A 14,470-nucleotide genomic window follows, 5' to 3' on the forward strand; every position below is an offset into this window, starting at 1 on the left:
AATCCATAATAAGTGTAGTTTATTGTACAAAATGAGGATGAATGCAAATCTCTTTCATCACATTGTGCACTGCTGTATGTAACATAAGTAGATACTCCCGCCATATCTTTATTGTAAAATAGCTTGGTCATCTATGTAATGCTTTAGCTTTTACCTTGCCAGTCAGCAAATGAAAACTAGAAAATTCTTAAGTAAAGAATTTTCATATAATATTCCCATGTCCATTTTTTTTCTCACAAAACTAGGATCTAAAGGGTATTGCAATATGAAAAGTATTGTATGGTGTAATTAAGATAGAATAAGTTGAGGATTAGCAGATACAGTGAAAGGAGCCTAATAAGTCAGAATATAGCAATGCATGGAGGACAGCACAATGAATGAAAGTTAAGATGTAAAATATGAGCGAGGGGAAGCCAGGATTGTGGGAGAAAAATAAATGAACATTTAAGGGAGAATAATGATCAATTTTGGAAGGAGAAAGATATAAGTAGGAGAGAGAGGTACGAATATAAGAATAATGCAGGCTGTTATTGATGGGATTAAAAGAAATGATTGGAACTCATGGTGAAAGAAATGTTGCTATCAGCACAGTGAAATTAAGGAGACAGAAGTAGTTGCAGGGGACAGGAAGACATCATGAAGGAGGAGAGAAGTGATGCTCTTAAATGGAAAAGATGGAGGTATGAATGAGGAGTGCAATGCGAAACAACTGCTGAATGGATCTGGAAAGATTGTATTAAAGAATGGGTAAATGGCCATGTGCTTGAGTTGACGAGAGCAGCAATTTTTCGAATTATAAAGTAATAGGATGAAGAGTGACTTTAAGAATTGATATGGCATATTCCTTCACATCACATGATGTATATGGTTGGTTAGGACCGATCATGTTAAATGGGTTAGTGAACTCTATAGGGGTGAACATGGTGGGTAGGAAGGAAAACGGGTCTGTAAGCCAGATTTTAGCATTTTCAATTTGGAAAAAATCCAGAGCAAAAGGAAAATGCGTACAGTATGCAGTGATTAAGGAATTAGAAACGCCATACGATTAAAAGATTAGGAAAGCCTTTTAGGAAATTATATATGATAGACATGAACAAATTCATAATCCTGCTAAGAGCTTTCTCACCAAATGCAGTGCAAACTTTATTGATATATTTTATAAATTCTCGATTTCAGTCACACTATAATATTTGCATTTTTTTTTTTTTGAATTTTGTGGCAACCGCATTCATGCTTACGTGAACACCTTCGACTGGAGATAGATATTAAAGCTACTTTAGGAAATAAATTTAGCTATAGATAATTTTATATCGATATTTATCAATAAATAAATAAGTATTATAATTCTTGCTATATATATTTTCGATAATGAATGTAAAATTAGACCGCGACCGTGCGATGTAAACAAACCTAATTCCCACCACACGTGTTGTTGCTGTAGTTGCTTTGGATTTATCATTTTAAGATGGAGGAGACGCGTAAACCCTCCCATGGACGTAAGAAAACCTCAAAGGAGTTGCTGTCTGTCACGGGAGATGGAAGTAAGCTGGTGAAATTGACTGTATAACGGTGGGTTAGTTGCGCTGCCGCTGCTGATGTAGTGCCAGGGGATGTCGCGGGGGGGGGGGTTCTACACATGGGTGCCTCATTGAAGTAGACTTAAAAACCTGTGTTAATTGTTAGCATTTATTGTTTCATTGGCTCCCCGTAACACAGATAGTATTCGTATCCCAGTTTAAGCTTATGTGTATATAATGATTCATATTTAGATCGATGGGATTGTGAATTTGGATGATTCTAGGCTAGGGATGCTATTTTATGTCTTTGTACAACTGGACAAAATTGGCATCATGGCATATCTGCCACTTAGCGGAGTTCATTTAGAAGTTTTATACTTTATATTATGATATTGTATCATGCAGTAGTGGGGATGTTGTGAAGATCAGAGTAGATTTGATGTTAGTGGAATTGTAGGTAAAATGTATTGAGATATCAACAGCAAGCATGACTTTTAGTATCATTCTAACTACTGTAATACGTAAACATAGCAAACAACACAGCAGTTACTGACGAGCAGTTATTCCTTGCTTGGTAAACCTCGTTTAACTCTGAAGATAGCTTTAAAAATGGCTACAGAAGTCCTGGTAAATATTGAATCAGTGCCAGTAGATCCATCTAGCTTGACCTAAAGATATAAATGGCCGATCAGTTTAACATAAAAAGCTTTTGGGAGAAGCAAGAGTGAAATATCTGTTTGTTCGCTGACACTTGTTCAGTTTAAAGTTCTTCCAAGCGTGATATGGAGCATTACATGTTTGGAATGATGTTGAATGAGGCAACAGTGGTATGTTTAAATAAATATGGGATTAATTGAAGTAGGTAAATCATCTCATAAAGTGACAGAATCTATGGAAACTTTACCTAACCTCATTAGCAGTCTATTTGTATCTCATTGTTCACTAATCTTGTTTTAATATTCAATGACATTCATAAAAATGCACCGCCACTTGGCACCAGATGATAGGACGACAGAGCGTGATCCAAAGCAAGAGACAAATATGATGTTGGTATAATATCAATTTGGCTACTAGGTGAGGTTAGGTGACTTTTTCTTTGGTTTCTTGATATTCTCCGAGTGTAATACATTTATAATTTATGCCATTTTTGTCAGTGTAAATGCTTGTAACTGTTATTACTGTATTAGATTTTTTCTGGAAAACAACTTCAAATCATGATCCTAAGGTGTTCTGTAATCATTGAAGTTATCTAAAGCATCTAAAATGAAAGTAACCATTTTCAAAAGCTGGCTTAGATTCTAATCTTACTGCTTGCTGTTTCCAGCATCAAACCACGATAATGCTGGTATACATCTACACTAAATCTTAGGTGAGGGTAGGGTAGGTTTTCATGGATTCTGCTCATACCTACAGGTGTTTCACTTTTTACAGTAACCACACGTTTTCACAGATCTTCATAACCCTCTCTACTGTTCGTCACTTATTTTTCAACGATAAAACCCAGTGCTGTATTTCATGTAGCCCTAATCTATGCATCTATATATCCATCAAACTGTATGTCTGATGGCTGTTCTCGCTTAGAACTCCCTCACCAGGGTTGCCATGATAATAGAGTCTCCATAACTAGTGAACTCCAGTGCACATCTGTGTCACTGTGTAAGTGGTGTGGATTTCTTCCAAAGCCATAAGTTAATGAGGTCTTAGCTCTAAATTGGCATTGTACCATGAATTTATTCTGGCAAAGGGTATGTATTATGGATATTAGATAAGGGTTGTGATTTACTGGTATTTTGAGATGAAAAAAATCTCAGATTTCAAGTACCACTTATTTTGCTAATTATTTTCTTTCATTATACCTCGATGAAAAGAAATAGAAGATGAGTCATGTACAATCAGCTTTGGAAATGATATCACCATTTCCATTTCGTGAAGAACTAGCAGAAATTACTCCATAAATACTAAAGTAGTTTTTCATTCGAATATTGCAAAAACTGATCATGGAGTTAAAGTTTTAGTGTATTTCAAAATTTTTTATGACATACTTAATTATTGCTGAGAGACATGCAGGAATATATTGTGGAGTTGAAATTGGATGCCAAAATGAACAGGTATACATTAACTGGGTTTAGCTCAAATGAGTATCGAATAAAAAACATAGCATGAAGTATAGTTCACACTCACTGCAATTATACCATCTTTTTGATAACTGTGTAAAACAGGTATTCTCCTCATTCACCACCTCATTGGATTGTGATGTAAGGCAGAACAAATGTTAAGTGATTGAATGCTAACTTATGGGAAAACTTATCTTAGAGCAACAATTGGCTTTCATACTGTTCTAAAAGAAAACAAATTCTAATCAGTGAAATGAACCTTATAAAGTATAATATTCACCCAAAAGTAAGTGTTATCAGCTAGTGTTGCTATACCATCCTGCACGTGCATCATCTTCATCTTTAAAGTATGGGATTCGGATATTGCTCTGTTATTTTTACTTCCAATCGTGAAGTCTTTTTCTGCAAAAATAAGAGGAGTATTAGCAAAAGATTAGGCAGGGAAAAAATTCAGATCATCAGTTCATGAATATACCATTGTTTTACAAAGGTATTATGCACTAAGGTATGTGGTATACATGGATATGACTGAAAGAATTACAGTTTGTGAAAATATAGATAGCTTACAGGTTCTGGGAGCAGTGAAGAATGTGTGGAGGGAGAGAACGTTATCTTGGAGAGCAAAAATGGGTATGTTTGAAGGAATAGTGGTTTCAACAATGTTATATGGTTGCGAGGTGTGGGCTATAGATAAGGTTGTACGGAGGAGGGTGGATGTGTTGTAAATTGAATGTCTGAGGACAGTATATGGTGTGATCAAGTAAGTAATGAAAGGATAAGAGAGATGTGTGGAAATAAAAAGAGTGTGGTTGAGAGAGCAAAAGAGTGTGTTGAAAGGCTTTGGACATATGGAGAGATTGAATGAGGAAAGGTTGACAAAGAGGATATATGTGTCAGGTGGAGGGAACAAAGAGAAGCAGGAGACCAAATTGGAGGTGGAAGGATGGAGTGAAAAAGATTTTGAGTAATCGGGGCCTAAACATACAGGTGGTTGAGAGGTGTGCAATGAATATAGTGAATTGGAAAGATGTGGTATACCAGGGTCGACATGCTGTCATTGGACTGAACTAGGGTATGTGAAGCGTCTGAGGTAAATCAGTGAAAGGTATGTGGAGCCTGGTTGTGGATAGCGAGCTGTCGTTTTGGTGCTTTACACATGACAGCTAGAGACTGAGTGTGAATGAATGTTGCCTTTTTTGTCTTTTAGTGGTGCTACCTCACTGAAGCGCAGGGTAGTGATGCTGCTTCTTGTTGGGCAGATTGGCGTTAGGAATGTATTGAAGGCAAGCAAGTATGAATATGTACCTGTGTATATATGTATATGTCTCTGTATGTATATGTTGATATGTTTATGTATTTTTATGTGTATGTTTTATAATTAGCATTGACAAAGAAGTGTTTTCCCTTTATGTTATGGAGTAAAATTTTAAATACAGTGTCAAGTTAACTTGAAAATTCACCTAGTTTGGTTCGGTTTAGTGTCAGTTGATTAGATAACTGGGTCTAGAGTGTATGTCAACTATAAACATTTACTTCCCCTTTAAAAAAGTTCTGGGGAAGTCTGTCTCGATACACTGCGGGAAACTCTACCACCTGGCGAGGTTTGTTTCTTACATTTTTCATATGTGTATATGTGTGTGTGTGTGTGTGTGTGTGTGTGTGCGTGTGTGTGTGCAAACGCGGGAGACAGCGACAAAGCAAAAAAAAAAAATGTGTATATATGTGTGTGTGTGTGTGTGTATATGGAAGGATGGGCTGTTCTTCGTCTGTTTCTTGGCGCTACCTCGCTGACGTGGGAAACGGTGATCAATTATAATTTAATATGAGATGAACTGTAAAGATTTTTATTTTGTAACTCATCTTAAGGATGATATAGATTTATTTACAAAGTTTGCAACATTAACATTGTGTCTTTTTTTCATTGTAGGTTCACGAAGCGTTGTACAGTCCTTACTGAGGCAGCGGCCAAAGCCATCTACATCTAACAAACCAAAAACATTTATGGTAAGTATTTTATGTTACTTTTGTGTGCTTATTTAGTAATACTGTTTTATGAATTATAAGACATCGTTGCTAATTTGGCAATACAATTGAATGCATTATAAGCCTTGGTTGCTAGTTTTTGTACTATAGTTCAGCATATTATAAGTCTTGTTGCTAATTGGCCATACAGTTGTGCATTTTGTAAGACACAGTTGCTAATTTGGCAATACAGTTGTGTGAACTATAAGCCATGATTACTAATTTGGTGATACATTTTGAGCTATAAGCCATGATTACGAATTTGGCATTACAGGTATGTGAACTCTAAGCCATGGTTACTTAATTGGCAATACAGTTTTGTGAACTGGTTACTAATTTGACAGTACAGTTGTGCTAACAGTAAGCCATGGTAACTCATTTAGCGATAGAGGTGTGTGAATTATGTCATCGTTACTAATTTGTCATTACAGATTTGCAAATTAAAAGCCATTGTTACTAACTGGCTGTACAGGTGTGCATACTATAAAAGCCATGGTTACTAATTTGGTAATACAGATGCGCAAACTTTAAGCCTTGGTTGTACAGATGATGACTGAAGTAATAGGTAGAAGACTTTTATGATAAGCTTGTAGATTAGCTTTTAACTGCTCTTCTTGCACTTTTGCAAGAGTACATTGTCATGGTTGCACACCATGTGCACCTTCTCAGTCCTCTGTGGTCCTCTATTTTACTCTTCAGCATTTTAACTCATAGTGACTCGCAGTATTTCCTCTTGGTTACACAATATACCTCGAGATTACTTTCCGGTCAGCACTCATATAAAGCACTGAGGTATTGTAGCATTCCTCCATCCCCCTATAGTGATACTTTCAGTAGATTATTTATTTTGCTAACCAGATTTCCTGGTACTGTTTTGTGCTAAGTACAAAGAAAAAATAATGAAATAAAAAGTCCATTCATTTAGTTTTCAGCAATCAAGAAATGGAAGTATGGGTGCTGCCATGTTGTAAACAGACCAGTCATGAGGAAGAACTACATACCAAATGATTTAAACTAATATCATCCCTTTTTTTATTCTTTGTCTTTCTTTCTTTCTTCTTTACAGCATGGGCAACTGAATGGTATAATCAGGGCCATATCATGTGTACTACTTACACACACACACACACACACACACACACACACACACACACACACACACACATATTGAAAGAGAAAATAGGCCTTTGGGCAGGACTTACAGGGAAGGAGTGCAGATAATTTGGGGATGTATGAGAGAACGCAGCAGGAAGTTAAGTGGAAGGTGCAGGGTTGAAAAAGAGGGCAGATTAGAGTTGGGGTGAGCTAGTATCAATGAACTTTAGGGAGATGAGAAAATGTTTTGGAAGGAGGTTGATAATTTGTGAAAAACAAGATTAAATATAGGGACAACAGTGAAGTGGGTTAAAGGGTGAGCGATAATGGGTAATGATGAAATGAGGAGATGACATGAGTATTTTGAAGGACTGTTGAATGTGTTTGATAATTGGGTGGCAGGTGTAGGGTGGTTGGGTTGGGATGGTATGTGAAATGAGATAGTCATGGAGAGTAGTTTGGTGAAGAGAGAGGAGGTAGTGAAAGCGTTTCATAAGATTAAATATGGCAGGGCGGATGGAGTGGATGGTATTGCAGTTGAATTCACTAAGAAAGGGGGGTAACTATGTTGTTGATTGGTTATTTAGGATTTTCATTGTATATGTGGATCATGGTCAAGTGCCCGAGAATTGGAAGAATGCATTTATAGTGCCATTGTTTAAAGGCAAGGGGGTAAAGGTGAGTGTTCAAACTACAGAGGTATAAGTTTGTTGAGTGTACCTGGTAAGTTGGATGGGAAGGTATTAATTGAGAGTTTGAAGGCATGTACAGAACGTAATGTTGGGGAGGAGCAGTATGTTTTCAGTTGTAGAGGATGCACGGATCAGGTGTTTGCTTGAAAGAATGTGAGTGGAAAATATTTAGAGAAACAGATGGATGTGTGTGTGGATTTGTATTAGCATTTATGAATCTTGAGAAAGCATATGATAGAATTGATAGAGATGCTTTGTGGTAGGTCTTATGAATATATAGTGATGGGGGAAGTTGCCAGAAGCAGTGAAGTTTTTATCAAGGGTGTAAGGCATGTGTATGAGTAGGAAGAGAGGAGAGTTGTGGTTTTCAATTGAAGGTTGTTTGTGTCGGGGTGTGTGATGTCACCATGGTTATATAGAAAAAATTTGCTCATGGATGGGGTGGTGAGGGAGGTAAATGCATTTATTGTATTTATTGGACAGAGGGGCAAGTATTTAGTCTATTGGGAATGAGAGGGCTTGGGAAGTAAGTTAATTGTTGTTTGTTTATGGCACAGCACTGGCAGCAGATTTGAATGAAGTTATTGATTGAGTTTGGATGAATATATTGGCTGCAGGCAGACTGCTGTACCCAGGACTTGAACCATTGTAGGCCTGATCCTCGATGGACATCTGTGTGACTTAAGTACACTGGTAACATTGGTAGAAACAAAACCGTGCATGACATCAGACCTCTTTGCAGAATTCATTAAGTGTATCCTTTATTTTTCTATGTTATTATCATGATTGCCCAGTAATATTCAATATAAGTAATTTGTATCATATTACATATGAATTCTCATACCATAATCTTATTACTCACAGGTGGCTCGCAGCCCGTTATTGGACCAATTACAAGCTTTTCTTCCAGAGTTCCAGAAGTCTACCCAAGAGCTGTTGTCTCAGCCAACTGAAAAATTAGCAAATATGGATATAGAAAATACCGAAGGTGACAAGAAGGTCATAGAGATGGTGAGTTAAGAGATACCATTTTATTGTTCAGGAAATATATGTTGACTGTGAACTTGATAAGGAGATAAAATTAAGATCCTGTGCACTGATGCTCATTTAGTAGTGCATTGAACACCATTTTGATTGTATGTGAAGGAGGGTGGATAAATATAATATCCACTGTGATGCACCTTTGGTTTGTTACTTTTGAATATGTGATATATGGCTCATTTGGAAGGGAGGTTTTGAGATACTGTAATATTTATATTTTGTCATATATAGAGATGTGTCTGTTATATATACTGTGTAATTTTCTTATTCATGCTTGTCTTTCCTGTCTCAGTGAGGTAGCATTAGGAATTAAGCAATGGAGGATTAATGTATCGTTTGTTTCATTTGTTTTTTTATAGATGTGATTTTAAAAGAAGTCATGCTTATCTGTGCCTTTGCAGTACTGATTTTTGTTATGTGAAGTTGAACTGATTTTAGATATATTAGAAAAATGGGTAAGAATTAAGATTGACAAGATATTTTTTTTTCATTTAATGTTATCAGTTAGAAAAGAACAACACTGATATTAAAAATTTTTGTTTTTTGTAGAATGTGATAGTGGGAGCAATGGCCTCCGATGGTGAGGAGAGTAACGAGGATTTCATACCTCTCTCACTAGGACGGGACAGCAGTAGTGATTCAGAGTCTGATGATTCTTCAGTACTAGGACCAGTAACAGTTGAAAATTTGAAGATACCCCCAGAAGCTAAAGGGGGGAAAAAAAGAAAGAAGAACCTTATACAAGAAGTTTTTGATGAAAAGTTGTCAGTTGAAGGCGAGAAGTCGGACAGTGAAATAACAGTGGCCTCTACAAGTTCTGGAGAAAGGTGAACTTTGTAGATTTGTGAAGTGTAGAAAAAACAGTATGAGTAGATGTAATATCATTATATTATAAAGATAACTGGAATGGGTGCTTTTGGATGTATAACATGATAAATTGTTACTTGTGAATGCCTTTAAGAATGTCTGCTATTCATTATTACTGTAAGCTCATGCAAAACAACTGAAGGTGTACCATCCTTGTGAATTGATTGTACAGACTGACTTTGGTAAGTTTTACTCCTGTATGTAGATATTGTGGTAAAGAAAATTGATTCTATTGTATTTATTAATTCTAAGCCCTCTGTAGACTAACAAGCTTTAGTTAATAATTCAATCTCTCTTTCGTAGTCTTATGTAATTCACCATCGTCCATCACTAATGATTGGAAGACAAATGCCTTATTTTCATCAAGGTCAGCAGTTTAATGAAGCTTAATTATGATATTTTGCAAATCTGTAATATTTTGATAATATCCACTGTGAATAACCATGAAACTGAGAGTATTAAATGAATGTGTCTAGCAAAATCTGCCTGATGGAGATGTTTGCCATAAAACTGTATTTTTAATGCTTTCAAATGGGTCTGTAGGGTTTCAGCTGTACTCCAAGTTAAAACGAAGTGTTTAGTGATTTACAGAACCTCCTGAATTTGACATGTATCTATGGGCTGGGGTCTGGTAGAGTTTGTTATTTATCTCTGATACCGATATTTTTATTCTTTATTAAAAGTTCACTCAAACTTGCAAACATGAAGATGGTTATTTGCAAAAGGGCAATGTGGTTGACATTATTACAGTACAGTATTTATTTTGTCAGGTTGTGTTGAGGGCTGTGATTCTGTACAGGGATGCAAGGGAGGCTGAAGTCATGCACAAAAGGTATTGTATTTGTGATTTGTTTTTGTTTCCTATATGTTTTTCTTGTGTACAGAAGAAAATTGCATAGGGCATTCATGAGCCTAGATAAGGCATGTATGATGGAGCGGACAAGAGTGCCCTGTGGATGGTACTGAAAATCTGTGAGTGAGAGGGTTTTTAGATGCAACAAGACCATTCTGTAGAAACAGTAAGTCGTAAATGACTGTGGATGGTCTGCCGAGTAAGTGAAGACTTTGTGATAAGGCATGGGATTGAGTTGGGGCTGTGTAATGTCACCTTAGCTTCTCAGTGTAAGAATAGGCCAGTCAGAGACATGAAAGCAAAATTGAAAGAAAGGGAGTAATGTTTTACTTTAAAGACCTGGCCACTGATTAGCTTATTCATAGACAGGAGTTGAAGGTAAATGCCAATGAGAGTAAAGGGTTGGTTTTTGAAAGGAGTACGTACTGGTACCTGCAACAAGATATTGCTACTGAACAGGACTATCATGTATTGTTCTGTTTATCTTGCTTGAATGATAATATTGTTTTAATTGCTGACATGCAGATTATATGATCATCACTCTTGGCCTCATCTGGATCTGTTTTAGCTATCAAGGCTTCTTTTGAATGTTTGTTTGCTCTTCCCATGGACATTTCTCTTTCACTTGGTAGCACAGTACAGTCAGTGGTATTTCCAACTTTCTTGATGGGCTTTCATGAATTTTTGTCTGATCAGGTGTTTGCTTTGAAGAATGTGTGTGAAAAATACTCAGAGAAGAAGATGGATTTGTATGAAGCATTTATAGATCTGGAGAAGGCATATGATAGGATTGATAGAGATGCTTTATGGAAGGTCTCAAGAGTATATGGTGTAGGAGATAAGTTGCTAGAAATGGTGAAAAGCTTTTACCAATGATGTAAGGCATGTGCTCGAGTAGGAAGAGAGGAGAGTGATTTGTTCCTAGTGAATGTCGGTCTGTGGGAGGGGTGAGTGATGTCCCCATGGTTGTTTAATTTATTTATGGATGAGATGGTTAGGGAGGTAAATGCAAGGATTTGGAGAAAGGGGCGAGTATGCAGTCTGTTGGGGATGAGAGGGCCTGGGAAGTGCCATTTGTTGTTTGTCAATGGTACAGCTCTAGTGGCTGATTCAAGTGAGAAACTGCAAAGTTGGTGACTGAGTTTGGAAAAGTGTGTGAAAGGAGAAAGTTGAGAGTAAATGTGAATAAGAGCAAGGTTATTAGGTACAGTAGGGTTGAGGGACAGGTTAATTAGGATGTACATGGAAGCTAAAGTGAGTCACAGGTTGGGTAAGGGGGCAAAGGTTTTGGAAGTGGTGAATTTGTTGAAGGAGAGAACGTTATCTCAAAGAGCAGAAATGGGTATATTTGAAGGAATAGTAGTTTCAGCAATGGTATATGGTTGTGAGGCATGGGCTATAGATAGGGTTGTGCGGGGAGGGTAGATGTGTTGGAAATTAAATGTTTGAGGACAATATGTGGTGTGAGATGGTTTGATTAAGTAATGAAAGGGTATGGGAGATGTGTGGAAATAAAAAGAGTTTGGTTGAGAGAGCAGAAGAGAGTGTGTTGAAATGGTTTGGACGTATGGAGAGAATGAGTGAGGAAAGATTGACAAAGAGGATATATGTTTGAGGTGGAGGGAACAAGGAGAAGCAGGAGAACAAATTGGAGGTGGAAGGATGGATTGAGAAAGGTTTTGAGTGATAGGGGCCTAAACATACAGGAGGGTGAGAGGCATGCAAGGAATAGAGTGAATTGGAATGATGTGGTATACTGGGGTCAACATGCTGTCAATGGACTGAACCAGGGCATGTGAAATGTTTGTGGTAAACCATGGAAAGGTCTGTGGGGCCTGGATGTGGATAGAGAGCTGTGGTTTTGGTGCAATACACTTGGCAGTTAGAGGCTGTATATGTGCATGTATATGAGTGGATGGGTCATTCTTCATCCGTTTCCTGGTGCTACCTTGCTGGTGCGGGAAACTGCGATTAAGTAAATAAAATGAAATATTCTTTTTGTATGTGTCATGGTATTGCTGCAGATTGAATTGGTAGACAATGAAATTTCATACAGTAATTGAAGACAGTGGGCTGAAGTTCAAGGTTAGGATGACTGGTGGACTGTTGACAGGGGATAGAGAATGAACATATTTGGGTTCAGTTCTGAGAACATGGCCCAATGGAAGGAGAAATATAGGAGAAAGCCATCCAGTGGGGAAATTGATTGGATCCTTGATGAGAATTACGATACATATTGTAACCATAAATAAAAGATAAGTAGGACTAAGGAACGGCATAGTTCTGCCATGCCTAGATTGCAGGTGTGGAACATAGAATGGAACAGAAAGTCTGTGGATTCAAGGTGCTGGGTTTAGCTGTTTCATGGGTGCTTTCAGTGGCAGCGGACAGGATGGGGTGAGTGATGCTGAAATGTACTGGAGATATGTGATACCAGTAAGGGGAAAGATATGGTGTATGGTGCCACAGATGGTTTAAGAGAGGTGCTCTGTAGTAGTTTGATCATTTAGAAAGGATTCATGATGATAGGTTTACATGAAGATATACAGGAGTGAGGTAAGAGGAAATACAGTTAGTGGTATTAGCCACCATTATGGAAGTGTATTAGGAGGAGGATTGAAGAAGGTGTAAGGGGATGGAATATGCTTAAGAGGCATGTTTAGATTCTTGCATGAATATCTCCACCACCACCTGGACCACCCACATAGTAATGTGAATTTTTTTTTTTTTTGTGGTTACTTAGGTATGTAGAGGTTCACTAGATACTGTGTTCTTTCCAGCCATAGTTTTGAGTATACAGTACATGCATAGACCTGTGTCTACCATTTTACCAATCATGGCATCAAGTTTCGAGTATGGTTAGTTTTTTGTAGCACCACAATATTTTTCCTCTTTTACCCCACACTGGGAGAGTGTTACATGTGCTGTGGGCTTCTTGGACCTCAGCCCAACAGACCACTGTTTCTGGGAAGATGCCGGAGAAGTGTCATCCTTAGGTGGTGTTGCTAATATGAGTGTTGAGGTAATCTTTTGTGCAGTGGAGCTGGCTGGTTGTTCTGTTGCAGCATGGTAGTACATCGTCAGGGGTGATATACTGCAGTCATACCGTTAATTCAGATTTTCTTTTACATAATTTCTTCATACTTTTATAGAGTAAGCATTTTTTTTCTTAAGTGAAACAGTTATTTTTAACCTTGAAGGAAAAGAAAAAGAAGAGAGCAGTCCAATAGTCCTTGGACAGATGATTGCCAAGATGCAGAAGTAGATAGTCCCACTCCTTAGTCTCAGTCACTCAATCACATGCCACCCTAACAGTTTCGCCTAGCCTCAACCACCTTTGTCTCGGTCGCTCAGCCACGTCACCGTAATAGTTTTGCCCAGTTTTCAACCATCTGTGGTGAAATAACATCTGATTAATATTAATTGTTTGGTATATTTAAAGGTGTACCTTAAAACTATAAAGTTATTTGGGACTTATTCCAGGTATTTGTGATCCTTAAGTCAAATAAGTTTGAATTGAATTCTGTAAGTGAGCATTGTTTTACCCTTTTCATAAGAACAGGGCCTTGTATATGGGTATTGATGTTTGATAGTACTTTAGATGATGAATAGACTTCTATTGTCATTTGTCTTATAAGCTAGAGCATATTGTCCACTGTTGGTCCGATGAAACTTTGTTGCTAATCCGTTTGTTTCATAGATTGGAACCATATTTCTGCTGCTGCAGAGATGCTATTTTAAGATTTGGATGAATTTTTTTTTAATGATCTTGGCATTTTGGGGATGTCGTTCGTTGATGAAAAATCTTGTAGCAAGCTGTTTTGTCTATAATTTTTTAATATAAAGAGAGCAGTAAGTATTGTGATTTTGATTTTTTTTTTCCACCGTCCCCAGCATCCTACTTAGCTCACCTCATTTCATTTGCATCTCAACCCACTGGATGATATTATGTACTTGATGAAATATTAGAACTTCAGAAATCTGTTGCTGGTGATGTATATGGAGCCTGTTGTTGTGCTTCTGTCGTAGTGTCTTGAGTATTTTACACTGTTTAGAGTGTAGTCCTCCTACATCACTCCATGTACTGCAGTCCTCCTATATCATCCCCTGTTCTACAGTCTCCCTACATCACTGTATGTCCCATGGTCCTACATAATTCCATATCCCACAGTCCTACATCACCCCATATCCCACAGCCCCTATATCTCCTCATCTTCCACAGTCCTTCTACATCACCCGATATTCCACAGTCCCCCTTCATTTTCCCAT

General features: G+C 37.5%; 1 protein-coding gene across 2 annotated transcripts; it reads left to right on the top strand.

Annotated features, from left to right (window-relative positions):
• Positions 1–1,387: 1,387 nt before the first annotated feature.
• Positions 1,388–14,060, top strand: LOC139761363 (NOP protein chaperone 1-like). Of its 2 annotated transcripts, XM_071685464.1 has the most exons (5): positions 1,388–1,541; positions 5,559–5,635; positions 8,305–8,451; positions 9,031–9,308; positions 10,119–14,060. In XM_071685464.1, the coding sequence occupies exons 1-5, from the start codon at positions 1,466–1,468 to the stop codon at positions 10,126–10,128; spliced, it is 588 nt and encodes a 195-aa protein (XP_071541565.1). In that variant the 5' UTR covers positions 1,388–1,465; the 3' UTR covers positions 10,129–14,060. The 2 variants fall into 2 exon arrangements, with proteins under 2 accessions (XP_071541565.1, XP_071541566.1); XM_071685465.1 differs by having other exon boundaries at positions 9,031–14,060.
• Positions 14,061–14,470: the final 410 nt, after the last annotated feature.

This window comes from Panulirus ornatus, chromosome 40, assembly GCF_036320965.1.
Source record: "Panulirus ornatus isolate Po-2019 chromosome 40, ASM3632096v1, whole genome shotgun sequence".
Classification (NCBI taxonomy): Eukaryota; Metazoa; Arthropoda; class Malacostraca; order Decapoda; family Palinuridae; genus Panulirus; species Panulirus ornatus.